We start from the raw sequence: 14,464 nt of genomic DNA on the forward strand, positions 1-14,464 counted from the left end.
GGTGCTTTGTAAATGGCCTCAAGTAACTATCCAAAGAGAAAGAGAGATCTGTACTTACATCTACACAGGGTTAGGGAAGTCTGAATGCTGTTATGCCAGGTCTGGTTAGCTCTGGTGTACTTCGTACTGTTGTGGCCAAGGAGGTGAGCTCTGGCCTAGAAGAGGTGAAGAGCAGGGCTGGGAGGACTGCTGAGGTGGGACGGGATAGCACAGTCCTGGAAGCAGCAACGAGGAACGTAGGCACAGAGTGACAGGCACAACGTGGGGACTTCCACACCTCGAGCCAAAGCAAGGTAGGAGACAGGGAGCAAGGACTTGGTCATCGTAGAGAAGACCAGAGGGCACCAGTTCATTTAATCCAGCAAGTGAAGGCAGAGAGGAGAGTATAGTCTGTAGATTACTTGGGGGTGAGCTATGAAGAGAAATAAATACCATGCAGGGATGTAGCTGTTTAAGCTGAAGGGTAGCTTTGGCACGAGAACAAATGAGTATAAATTGGCCGCAAATAAATCGAAGCTAGAAATGAGTTGCTAACCAGCAGAGGAGTGAGTTCCTAGAGCAGCTTTCCACTGGGGACAGAGGGAGCAGAGTACCAGCACAGAAGATAAAGCTTGCTGGGTTCATGAACAGGATTACACACAGTGGAGCTTGCCATAGCAGGGTGGGCTTGATGACCAGGAAGCCCCCTCCTGTTTCTAACTGTACAAATCTCCATCCCCTCTGCAAAACATGTAAATAGGAGTGTTCCCTGCGGGACCAACAGGTCAGAGACAACTAATCCCCTTCCAAACCAGCCTCAGAGCCGCTGAGTCTGTTAGTGCTGGACACAGTCTCTGCATATTTCCCCTGTGCAGCTTGAGGGCTCTGCGACTCCCTCGTGCAGCTGCAGGATAAGCTGTATTTACCAGCTGTCCCACTGCAGTGTTTCTTCACAGTTCGCTCTTCATTTCCTACGTACCAAACGCAGCAGCTCTGCTGGTTTGAGGGATTTTCTTTGGCAGCACAGTTCAGGGGAAGATGGTAGATGTGCTAGAAGACGCTTTAAGTGCTTCTTCTGCTTAAAGTCAGTAGTTAGGTTTAGCGAGGAGCTATTTTATTTAGCACCTACTTTTTAGTTTTTAAAATACAGGGGAATAACTGAGAGGCTAAAAAAGCCTAAAATAGTCATTGTATAATTGAAATTAGAGCAATTTTTGGCAATGCTGATATGATGCCTTCTTACTCAATTTACCAATGTAGCGTGGTCCCTTCCTAGTTTTTTCCTAGTGTATTCTGGGGTAGTGTGTTCAGGGTAGAAAGCAGCATTGCCCATTTTTTCTGCTTTATCCCTCAAATGACACTTCCTTTTCAGATGTAATCTCAGTTGCAGGTGACAATCACTCTTTTTCTGTTGTTCCAGCTCATTCCACTGGTGTGAAGGGCAGGCTTTCCTGCTGCTGTTTGACTACTGTGACAGCACATGTGGCCTTTGTTTATGTATTGAATAACTAACGGTACCAGGCAGTCAACTTGGATATGCTTATACATTGCCTTTATTCTAAAAAAAAAACACATAGCGGAGGGAAGCGAAGCACTAAGATTATTACAGGTCCCACTTCCAATTTCATCTCATTATCTGCTGCAATATGGAGTTACATGCAGAGTGTGCATTGATCATCTAAGAACATGTATTTTCCAGCGTGTTCCCTTTTAAAATAATGTTTCTTACTGTGTAAGCATTTATGCTTCCAGGATGATGCAGGTTGTGCTTCCAGATGCCAGTTTTTGGAGCTTCCTCAGCAGAGATGTCACACCAAGTTCAGCCTTAATTTCAATACATCTGTTGGCTGTTTCTTGTACTGGAATTGAAATCTACCTCAGAGCTTCCTTCTTCAAAGTTAGGGCACTCTAAAACCAAAATCAGTGTAGAGGTCAGCTCCCTCTGTTCACCTTGTAGCCAAATGTTAATAGCAGCATTCTTTAAATAAAAACAGCAAGGACAGACTGAGGTTTGGTAAAAAGCATTGAAATGGCATGAAAGTGACTGGAATTCTGCAAATGATCCCTGTTTAGCAGCTTTTTAGAGCTGTATGCAGTGGGATATAGCTACTAGAATACCAGCCTTTAGCAGGGCTTTTTTTTTTTTTTTTTTCAGGTCAGAAATTCTTAATAGTTCTGAGCTGGTGCTTCAGAGCCTTATATTAGCAAGCCTGACACTAGGGAGTAATATCGTTGGCTTTCATGCACCTATTTACTGTCATAAGGATTACCAATGTAAGTAAAACTTGCAGGTTTGGGTCTACAAAATTAAAAGAGAAGCCTTTTCAAAGCCTGAAACTGCATCAAAATTCAATTTTACCAAGAAAAAAAAATCCTTCTGATCTAGTCCCTGGAATGTGACATTTCATGGGTGTAATAAGGTTACAAACAGATTATAAATTGAAACCCTATAAATCCTTATTGTACTGTACCAAAGCTTCTGCTTTGCATAATACTCTTATTCCTGACTGTTCTTTGTTTTACAAGCTCAAAACTATTCATTCCCTCTCATAATAGAGAACTGGGGAGTCAAAAACACCATGCAAAATCCAAAGGTAATTATCTGAGTCAAAGAACCTGAATGCCAAAGTTCACAAACTTCTGAACTTTTCTAATTGCTGTTGTTTGCACAGGGAGACCTCCCCCTTCCTTTAAATGTGCTTTAAATATTGAACATTGTTTTCTGCCAGATTACAATCATTAAAAAAAATCCCTGTACTGTAGATTTAGTACCTGTTTTATTGGTATAGTACTTCCTAGGTGTCCATAGCAGATGGCCGATCAGTTTTCCAGTCACACCTTGGGTGTGCAAGGGTATTTGAATCTGGCCCTACGCAGTCAGGGTAACAAAGGCAGTTCTTACCTGAGAGCACTGCTGAGTTCTGCTGTTGTCCTCATACTTGTGCTCATTTCATGTGTAGCAAGGCTCTTCTTCCAGACCAGCCTTCCGCTATTCATATGCTTCTGTAGGTCTGCTAAAACATTGCCCCGCTGCAAAAAGCAATTGAGAGGTTTGGTCAGACAAAAAGCAGCGGAGGTCATGTGCGAGCTACAGAAATTACCCAGATTAGCAGATGATGTAATGAGCTCATTTCTTCTGGGTTTTACCTGAAGGTGAGGATCCTCAGAGGGGTTAAATGAGAACAAGATGGCTTTGCAGGCAAGCCCTCAGAGGCCTCTTGGAGCATCAATGCAGCGAACAGGAACAGTGCAAAGAGGGGGTTGATTGTAGCCAGAGTAGAGGGAACAGGAAAGGAGTGACAAGGTAAGAGAGCAGAGCAGGTGACTATGGAGTGACACAGTTACACAGTGAAGTGAAGGTGATCACAAGATGCTTGACAGATGAGACAGTGCAGTGATGTACAGAGGTGGATGATTCAGTCATGATCCTGGGTGAGCTTTTTCAGCAGCTGCAGTGAGCCTGGACAGGAGAAGGGATGAGGAAAGGAGCAGCTTGCCCATGAGAAAGGGTAGATTTAAAGGATGCTCACACTGAAAAAGGCTACATTTCTGGAGGCAAGGTGCAAGCTCATTTGGAGCGACAAAAAGTGTCCTAAAGAGAATGTCTCTGAAAGAGCGTCCACAGTGTGTGTGTCCACCCAGGACGGGTAAAGAGGACTGCTGTTGTGAACTGATTGAACCAGTTTTGAAGATTTTCTATCAAATAGAAAGACTTGTCTTACCCACCCAATTTTATATTATATACCTCTTAGCCATGTAGGTTTAACCAAACAGCTCACAGTCTGTAGTATTTACAGGAAGGTGTGGCCAAGAATGTATTAAGTTTTGCCCCTTTACTTCTTTTTCTTTCAAGCAAGAAGAGCACACTTTAACCTAATTTTAGTGTTCTGGTTCTATTTCACAATGCTGGGCATCTGTACGCGTTTGGTACAGGCGTGCGTAATGCAAAGGGACTATGGAGACAGGCATTTGAAACATAAACCCCTGCAGATTACATGCTGTACTTTGTCCAGCACATCTGTTCTGTTCATACACTCTGTGCACCATCAGAAACTTTAAGAAATAATAATAAAGTTTCAGAAAGAGAAAAGAGCAGTCATCTTTTACAGGCAACGCACATGTGTTTGCCATGGGGATGCTGTATAATTCCGAACATAAGTGATTTTATTTGGTTTTCTGATTGTTTTCAGGACCTTAGAAAAGATGGGGATTACCTTTCTTTCTATTCCAGTATGAACTACTGAGTTTCTGTATGGCTGGCTTTTTCTGCAAGCTACTTATGGAGCAGATACTGATTTCATCTCTGTGCTACGATCATGTATAAAACTCTGGAAGGAGCTTTTCTCACATTCTAATGAAAATAATCACATTTGCTGAGAAATGCAGCCATCTAGTGGCACAGATAAAATGTTGTGGTAGAAAACACAGCAATGATGAAGTCTCTGAGGCAGCATTTCTCAAAGAGACTTTGGGAGGACGAGTCAGGTAGCTCCTGCTGAAATTCCAGCCTTTGTGCACCTTTGAAAGTCCTGCTGTAGGATGCTTTTGTTGTTTTCTGAAGTTGTGCAAAAAAAAATTCAACAGTTACGCCTTAATAACTTGAGGCTGGCCTTTGTTCACCCGTCTGTTTTTGCTCAGAATCTGAATCAGCGAGAATTAAATCTGTATTTAAATACTCTGCCAAACTGGATCGTGATGAAGGTAACAGAGCAAGCTATTTTTCTGAAAGAGTAAAAAGGTACACAGCCCTGGGCTGACTGTGGATCTGCTCATATAGATTACACTGACCACAAACATGACGTGCATGAGTGTAAGCAGGCCCAGGCCCAGGGTGGTTGTTCTCAGAGGCTTTCAGGTAGGTCATTCTTCACAATGGCAAAAGCTGGCTTGATGGATGCTTCTGTGCTCAGAGTTTTTAGTTACTGGACTACGTAGGGTTTTGTTTTCCCCACCACAATCTATACACTAAGCCAATACTGAAAGAAAACAGGTAATAAGGGAGTGAGTTAAAAGATTTGATGGAAACTTGGTTTAACAATGGTGTTGATTTTTGAGGTTGGAGGATGTCTTTTTAAAGGCTTGATTTTGTAATCCTTGTTTGTGTTGAGTGGCACTTAAGGCTTCCCTCATCCAAGAAACCATTACTCAACGTGAATCATGTAAGTGGTGCTGTGCATGAGATTATCCAGGACCCATTTAACAGCCTGTGTCCCTGAGGCCTGATCCCAAGCCTGTTGACGTCAGTAGAAATGAATTCATGGGCCTTAGTGGACTTCCAGTGTGATGTGTAATTTAAACCCTGTGTTCTCTTTGGAGTACTGACAATCTTACTTTTTTGGCACCTCAAGATCTCAGTTCACACCTGAGCCTCTGTTCCTCTTTCAGTATAAGTTAGCAGTAAGGCCGATGATGAAGTTACATTTCTATTAATCTGTGATCTGTCTTCTACCCGAACAGCATATAAACAATGACCATATACATGGTGAGAAGAAAGAGTTTGTGTGCCGATGGCTGGACTGTTCCCGGGAGCAGAAACCATTCAAAGCCCAGTATATGCTGGTGGTCCACATGAGGAGACATACAGGGGAAAAGCCACACAAATGCACTGTGAGTAAAGGGCTCTGGGCTTTGAAAGGGAAGCTGAGGCTTCCTACAGGGAGCAGAACAGCATAGATGCTGCATGTCCTGACCTCTTGTCCACCAGGTATCTACTGGGGAAGAGATTGCTATGTCTGCTTCATTATCCAGCTGGCCCAGATGATAGAAGTTTAGGAGAGGGGATTCACTGGATAATTTGGCCCATTCTTCAGATTTAGAGAGCAAAAAAGCCCCAGGGGCAATATTACACAGGGCTCAATTTGCTTAATTATTTAAAAGCACTTTCTCTTACAAAGCTACATCTGGGTATTATTGCTGGCCACCAGTCTCCTAGTGATTTTGCAGTGGATTTCTGTCTTAGATGAAGTATGCAAATACTGTCCTCTCCTATAAGAGAAGATTTACATAGTGCTGGAGGCATTTTAACTTGAGATATGATGGATTTTGCAGGGGTAAATTTAAAATCCAAGAAATCAAAACAAAACTAAATTGCGCAAGGTTATGAAGGCTTGGAAAGTTTCTAAATTTTTATAGGTCAGCTTTTACCATTTCTTGCAAGTACAAATATTAAAATTAATCCAGACTTGTCTTACTTCTTGTCTGCAGTTTGAAGGGTGTACAAAGGCCTACTCCAGACTAGAAAACTTGAAAACGCACTTGAGATCTCACACTGGAGAGAAACCATATGTGTGTGAACACGAAGGCTGCAACAAAGCCTTCTCCAATGCATCCGACAGGGCCAAGCACCAAAACAGGACTCATTCCAATGAGGTAAGTAAACACGGCTTCCAAAAAATAATAATAAAAAAAAAAATCCTGAGTCAAAAAGATCTGCAATGTAGTCATAGCAACTTATTACAGAGGACAGACATAGAAATCTCAGCAACCTGAAGGGGATAAATATTAGACAGCTCTTACCAGCACAATCATCTTAGTGTCACAGGGATCTAAAGAATCTATAGGTCATTTTATTAAGTGTGAGGGAATGGAGGGTAGAAGGGAGGCGAGTCTAAGTATGTGTATTAACCAGGGAAGTGTTTGAAGCTGACATGCTGTGATCATTTTTCCCTCTGGAGCTCTCTGGGCTCATTCAGCCCCTAGAGCGTGTCCTCTTGCCTTGTTGTGTGCTGACATCTGGTGGCTGTCGAGCCACAGTTCTTGCTCGGGGAGGAAAGGAGCTGCAGCCTCTTGCACTCCTCACCACTTCCAGCAGAGCAAGAGCAAAGACTGCGCAGCCAGGCTCCGCAGCATCTTGCAAAGTCCTTTGCAGCAGCTGCTGACAAGTATAGAGAAGTCTGCAGAGGCTGGAAAATTTGGGTTGCCATAGAAGTTCTGAGTTATGCATTTTCCCTCTTCCCTGGGCTATTTCACTCTTTCTGTCTATTCAGAAAAGACCTCACAGAGCAGGGATGCAGTGGTGGGAATTTGTTCTTTTCCAGAGAAACTCACTGTGGCAGTCACAGCCATCTCACCAACTCTCAGTGTAACACCTCTGTGTGTTTCCTGTTAGCGCTGACCCCTTTTTATGAGTTGCACCATCTTGGTGCTTTGTCCCTGTTCCTGTTGCCCCATTTCAGGTTACACAAGTTACATCATCTTAATCTCATATCTTGGGGGAGTTCAGTCTCTGTTGATCTACTTCTGTAACAAAGTGACACGCTGGGTGGATGAGGGAGAGGCTATGGATGCGGTCTACCTTGACTGCAGTAAGGTTTTTGACACCATTTCCCACAGCATTCTTCTCAAGAAACTGGCTGCTCTTGGCTTGCACTGGCGCACGCTTCGTTGGGTTAGAAACTGCTGGATAGCCGGGCCCAAAGAGTCGTGGTGAATGGAGTCAAGTCCAGTTGGAGGCCAGTCACTAGTGGCGTCCCCCAGGGCTCGGTGCTGGAGCCGGACCTCTTTAATATCTTCATCGATTATCTGGATGAGGGCATCGAGTGCACCCTCAGTAAGTTTGCAGATGACACCAAGTTAGGTGCGTGTGTCGATCTGCTTGAGGGTAGGAAGGCTCTGCAGGAGGATCTGGATAGGCTGCACCGATGGGCTGAGGTCAACTGCATGAAGTTCAACAAGGCCAAGTGCCAGGTCCTGCACCTGAGGCACAACAACCCCAAGCAGAGCTACAGGCTGGGAGATGAGTAGCTGGAAAGCTGCCAGGCAGAGAAGGACCTGGGAGTGATGGTGGATAGTCGGCTGAATATGAGCCAGCAGTGTGCTCAGGTGGACAAGAAGGCCAACGGCATCCTGGCTTGTATCAGAAACAGTGTGACCAGCAGGGCTAGGGAGGTGATCGTTCCCCTGTACTCAGCTCTGGTGAGGCCGCACCTCGAGTACTGTGTTCAGTTTTGGGCCCCTCGCTACAAGAAGGACATGGAGGTGCTTGAGCGAGTCCAGAGAAGGGCTGTGAAGCTGGTGAGGGGCCTGGAGAACAAGTCCTACGAGGAGCGGCTGAGGGAGCTGGGCTTGTTCAGCCTGGAGAAGAGGAGGCTCAGGGGAGACCTTATCGCTCTCTGCAGGTACATTAAAGGAGGCTGTAGCGAGGTGGGGGTTGGCCTGTTCTCCCACGTGCCTGGTGACAGGACGAGGGGGAATGGGCTAAAGTTGCACCAGGGGAGGTTTAGGTTGGATATTAGGAAAAACTTCTTTACTGAAAGGGTTGTTAGGCACTGGAATGGGCTGCCCGGGGAACTGGTTGTCACCATCCCTGGAGGTCTTTAAAAGACTTCTAGATGTAGAGCTTAGGGATAGGGTTTAGTGGAGGACTGATTAGTGTTAGGTCAGAGGTTGGACTGGGTGATCTTGGAGGTCTCTTCCAACCTAAATGATTCTGTGATTCTGCTTGACCTGTCCCCTATTATGCCTTCACCTTCAGGCTAAATCAGAAAGTTCTAGCAAGGCAGGACATATCTCCACGCTGACTGTATGGTTCTGAAACCACACCAGCTGCATTCATTTTCACGGCAAAATCCTTCTCTAGCTTTCTGTCAGGCCTGTCACGAATGGGCTGGCAGAATCTAGGAGCATTCATCTTGTTACAGTCCCGTGGTCCCTGCAGCATCCCTTGAGTCACAAGGAAAGCAGAGAGCATTGCACATACCTGAATCTGCCCTGTCCTTAGAGCATGTGGCCTCAGCAGCCTAACAAATACACTGAAGCCCAGCAGCTACTTTGTGTATTGTCACCAATATAGAAAATACAGACGGATGTTCACCAAAGTCTTACCCATATCTGACTTCCATTTTGTGCACTGTCTGAACCAATCTGTTTGTTGTGTAACAGCAGTTGATGAATAAGATCCTCACAAACTTGCAGACATGCTGCCTGTTGTTTCATGTCAAGCAGTAAGTCACCAAGAAAGGTTATCTATCGCACATCATTTCTGGTAGGTGCAGCAGGAAGGACAATTGAAAAATTCCCTTCACTGTTATCGGGCTAACATCTTAGGCAATGTATACTGATGTAGGGCCTGCCATGAATGCCACTGGAAAGCATCGACCCAATTCAGCACTTCCTCACAGTCCTATTTTGATTGTAAGTAACCTATAAGCAGATTTAAAAGCAGCTCAGATATCTTGATGAAGATCTGTCATAACCGTAAGAGAACTAGCTGATGTACGTTTCCATAGCATCTTGAGAAAAACCTGCCTCAGTAGCTCAGCATCAACTTTACATTACTAACAATTGACATTTTTGCTCCCATTCAAGTCAATGGGAGTTTTTTTCCACTGACATCAGTGGAAGCAGGCTCAGGCCATAGATAGCTATTAAGAAGCCACATTTGTCAAAGTCTCCCTAGTGCCATGTATAAACAGACCGAAAACCCCTTTAAGGAACTCTGCATGAGGATCTCTTTTTTTCTTGAGGGTTAGTGTAAATAAGACTAAAAATAGTAGTTTCTTGGAAACAATTCAGTAATAAAAGTGAGTGAATGATACTTTGTTTCCCAAGGCAATTAGAGTGTTTAGGAAGGGCTCAACTCTTCCTTTCTAATCCTCTCATAATATAAGAACAAAGAAAGTCTTGGTGAGATTACAAGACAGTACATTTACTTTTCTCCACATTGCTTACTGAAAAAGTGAAATTCATAGACAAAGGAAGCTAGTTTTAAATAAAGTGAGTGATTAGTTATGCTAGTAGCAATAATATTACTATTGAATATATTGATGCAGTGTGAAAATGCTTGTGGAATTGAGTCCTGTGCTTTGACATTTAAACTAGTGATCTGACAGGGCCAAGAAAGGAGTTCTTCCTCAGATACTCCTGCCTGAAAAAATGTCCCAACATGTTCTGAAGGGGATTGTTTGCCTCTGTGTACTGCAAACAGGATATCAAACTGCTGAGAGAAATGGACAGGATTCAAAGTTGGGCCAGTCTTCATAAATTCATAAATTGCCATCGCTCTCTTGGCTCTGCTGCTGTGGTAAATCAAAGCTGTGCCAGTTCGTATCATGTGAGGCTCTGCCCTCTGTAAGCTGTGCAGCATTAATGAGTACCTTCAAAACCAGGGGAAATCAATAGGTTTGACTAGATGCAGTCACTCTAGAGACCATAAATTAGATAACAAATTCACTGTGAAAGTGTAGAACTGTAGCACCAGCTGTGCTCCGAGGAGTTCTTCAGGAGTCCCATATGGAATTAAATCTAATTTAAGTGTTTTTTCCTGGCTTGGCAGAAACCGTATGTTTGCAAGATCCCAGGCTGCACAAAGCGCTACACAGACCCCAGTTCTCTCCGGAAACACGTGAAGACCGTGCATGGCCCGGAGGCACATGTCACCAAGAAGCAGCGGGGAGATATTCACCCGAGGCCTCCGCCACCCAGAGACCCAGGCAGCCACTCTCAGACACGATCACCGGGCCAGCAGACTCAGGGTGCAATTGGAGAGCAGAAGGACCTCAGCAACACTACCTCAAAGCGCGAAGAATGCCTCCAAGTGAAAGCGGTCAAGGCAGAAAAACCAATGGTATGCAATACACCGTGCCATTCCCTTTGTCCTTTCTCTCTTTATAACGGCTTAATAATCCCTTTATGAAATGCTCAAACCCATAAACTCTAGCTCACAAGGTTGGGTTTTGTGAGGTTTTCCTTTTCGTTTACATTGTAAAATGTTTTTAAAGCCTAAGAAATAGCAAATAAAAAGATTACATCTAGTCTGTGCAATATGCAGTAAGTGCAGTGCTGGCAACTCTCACAATAATTGTTTCTCTTAAAACTCCATCTTCTGGAATCAGCATATTATGAGAAAATCATAGCTTTCATTTTAAAAAGGCAGTTTTTTTCCACTCTCCTGTTTACAGAAGACAGTTAGAGAATGTGAATGCTGCAGGCTCAAAACCAGAGCACAAATAAAACTCAGTTCAAAATACTACAGTGATAATGTTGACAATGGTAACTATGGAGAACCTGGAGAAAGAATCAGATTTTACGGGCTTGAGGTTGTCAAGTCTTAACAAACTGTATCAAACTGAAAACGGGATAAGGTGAATATCTTTAACAGCAGGAAGAGATATTTTGATAATATTTGATCTCTGTTATGATGTGGCCTCTTATGTTAATGTGATATTTAATCTAACTTGACCAAATTAGTCTAATTTAAGTAAATTAAATTGAATTAGTAGTTGAATGTTGAAAGGACCGTATTGCTCTTCTTAGAGCTTCTGGGTAATATTTATTCCATTTTCTGACATGCTAAATTAAATTAAGAAGTTCTTCTTTCATCTGCCTGCATTCCATGGACCATCCTGTCCACAATGGTTAAAACTAGTAAAGGCCTTTACTAGTTTACTAGATCTCCATCCTTTTCCATGTCTGGGTCCACAATTCATCTGGATCAACCCTTGGGCACTACACCTATGAGGCCTCCAAAAGCTGCTCATATGGTTAATCTTCGTGCTGTAATTCAAAATGATTACTCAGTGAAATACAAGTTACTGCTATGTTGTGCTGAAGGCTTATGCCCAAACGGTGGAATATTAATCCCGAACTCATAAACTTACAAGGACACAGAGTTAACTCCCTGTGAAGTCCCAAGGAGACCCTCTGCTCTCTTTGGTGATAGCTACCTTAGATTACAAAGGAACAAAACCCATTCACCTCTTGCCTAGTTACCTCAATCCATAGCATTATTGAGGTATATTGAGCTGTTGAATATAGATGGTTTCAATATGAATATAACTTGCGTCAGAGGGATATTAGTTCTGATTACTTGCATAGTGTTTGATATTTCTCACTGAAAGTATCTTCTAAAAACAATCCTGTGTTTCCTGTTTTTTACTGCATGTATGAATTGAGATACGCTTTCTGTTTTTTAACTAATCCGATGTCTTTTCTGTCTAATGCTCTTAAATGTCTTGTTCTAACTTCCTAAGGACAGTGGGTAATAAGGTGAGGGCATTTAAACTTTTCTGCTGTTTTTCTTATTGCAACATTATTTATGTCTTTATTTTAGCCTTCTGCCTGTTGTCCAATCATTCATTTATTTAGTAATGTGCAATCCATCAAACTCATTCCCAAATGTAATGTGCTGTGAGCATTTTGCAACACTTGACATGTGAAAAATCTGGCTTATATTGGTGAAATGTCTTCAGAAATGTCTTTGAACCTTACCCTCTAGATGAAATAGTTTTTTTTTTAATTTTTTTTTCTTTTTCCTGTTGCACACCTAGAAGTATATGTTTCCCATAATGCTGTTCTTACTTCTGTAACCTACCTCACTGTGATCTTGACACATGGCTACAAGAACAAGCTTCTAACCATTAGTGCTCTTCTTCCATATGGCACGGAGCTATTGTCCAGAAACGTAAGCTCTCTTCTGTGTAATAACAGTTGCTTCTATTCTTGTCACCAAATCTGCCATGGCCAGCATTTGGAAATCAACTTGCTCAGTGTGGCCTCGTAAATTCTAAGTATCATCGTTCAAGTTAGAAATAATAAAATAGTTATTGCATCTGAATGGACTCCTCAGGGGCATATGAAACTAGAGTACTGCCATGCCTCTCTGTCTTCATTCACTGATGTTAAAAGAGAGAGCCGTCACTGCTACCTCAGAAATGCTAGCTAGCATTTTTCGGTAAGAGTGTTCATAAAAATCACAGGCTGGTCAAAAACAAAACAAAACAAAACAACAAAAAAAGCTGAAAAACATTAAATATTAACATGAAACTGTTCTTGGGAGCAAAATAATCACTGCATGCACAGATTTGTGGTCACAGTGATACAAGCTACAGTAAGATGCTGCTTCCAGAGACTTCTGTCTGTCTTGCTGTCTGTTTTGTTTGTCAGTCTATTTGCCTTAGTATTTCAGTTTGTTAGAGGAATTTTCCCATTCTTTTACAAGAACCTTATGAGTATAAAAAATAAATCAAGCTTGTACTTCCCCAAGAATCCTTCTACATCAGCAGGGAACACTGTTAAGAAAGAAGAAACTATTGCAGCAGATTTATATTCCCATAGATAGCAGGCTGTACTGTGTACTTAGAAGATTCTAATGAAACAAAGGATTTGATTCTGTGGATCATCACCTTCTTGATACAGGGCAGAGATGAAATAATTTAGAGCACGCTGCTAGGGTCCTTCAGGACGCTGATAATATGATACAGTATTTTTGCACTGATGCTCTGTCCCTGTTTTATTACACGCCAACATTTCTGGCCAACCACTGCTTGTAACAATGAGCCTTAAGCTTGGAAAATACTTACGTTCTTTAGCCACAAGTCTAATTAAAAAAAAAAAAAAAGGCAAAAAACAAATTCCAGTGCTGTTGGAATCTTGTTTGTTTGTTTGCTGCAAGCCTAGCTTTGCAAATTAGACTTCATAACATGGCTGAATTATGATCTGGTTTATTGACCTGCAGTTTCCATTGGGAACAGTGCATACCCAAAACATGAGTATGCATACATGCATGCTCATGAATGGTACGAAGTGATATAATTCCCAATTATGGGAATAACTGACATAAATGGCTCATGTAGATATAATATATACTGTCAGCAAGATATTAAAGTGGATTTTAGTCTCAAGTTTTGCAATGGCATTCATTGCAGTTAAAGTCAGTATTCTAGAAAGCCTCCTAATGAACGACTGCTGTCATCATTTAATGCTAAACTTTTCTTTACATTTGGTATCCTTTGGCTCCATTCAGATACACATTTGTTGCAAGTACCCTGTTAACATTGTCTGCTTAATCCTCACGTTCTTGTGTTTCTTCTTGCACTCCAACAGACATCTCAGCCAAGCCCTGGTGGTCAGTCTACATGCAGCAGCGAACAGTCCCCCATCAGCAACTATTCCAACAATGGGATCGAGCTTACTCTGACCGGTGGCGGTAGTGTAGGAGACCTCAGTGTCATCGATGAAACCCCAATCATGGACTCTACCATTTCCACAGCCACCACAGCACTTGGCTTACAGGCCAGGAGGAATATGACAGGGACCAAATGGATGGAGCAAGTGAAATTCGAAAGGTTGAAACAAGTTAACGGAGTGCTTCCAAGACTGAACCCCGTTCCACCTTCCAAAGCCCCGACCTTGCCGCCTCTCATAGGAAATGGTGAGATGCATGTAACGGGAGTGATAACTCTTTCTGTCCTTAAATTTCTTGGTTGCTATCTCAATCTTGCAGCCTTTGTAAAAGACTAGCACAGTTTATGAAATTCAGAAGCTGTGAGAATAGTCCGTAAATTGATCACTTTTTGTTTATCCCCTTATTACAAGTCCTGCTACCAACCCTGAGGGACGACCGATAGTCCCATGTTTTATAGAAGGGGAGACCAGCAGGAGTGCCATGTATCACATGTGAAATATTCTCTACAGTTAAAGGTTTGGACCTAAGATCAGCATAATCCTGTCTTATTTTTAGGCAAGGCAGATGAATTAAATATCTACC

At 42.6% G+C, this 14,464-nt stretch overlaps 1 protein-coding gene across 6 annotated transcripts in view; it reads left to right on the top strand.

The window, feature by feature from the left end:
- GLI3 (GLI family zinc finger 3) overlaps positions 1-14,464 on the top strand; it is a 217,423-nt gene that overhangs the window by 195,371 nt on the left and 7,588 nt on the right. For all 6 annotated transcript variants that reach the window (XM_084509755.1, XM_084509758.1, XM_084509756.1 and 3 more), the window contains 4 exons: positions 5,437-5,586; positions 6,184-6,348; positions 10,253-10,543; positions 13,801-14,128. In XM_084509755.1, the coding sequence (XP_084365881.1) occupies positions 5,437-5,586; positions 6,184-6,348; positions 10,253-10,543; positions 13,801-14,128 (934 nt within the window). The remainder of the gene's footprint in view (positions 1-5,436; positions 5,587-6,183; positions 6,349-10,252; positions 10,544-13,800; positions 14,129-14,464) is intronic.

Source organism: Aythya ferina (genome assembly GCF_964211825.1).
Source record: "Aythya ferina genome assembly, chromosome: 2".
NCBI lineage: Eukaryota > Metazoa > Chordata > Aves > Anseriformes > Anatidae > Aythya > Aythya ferina.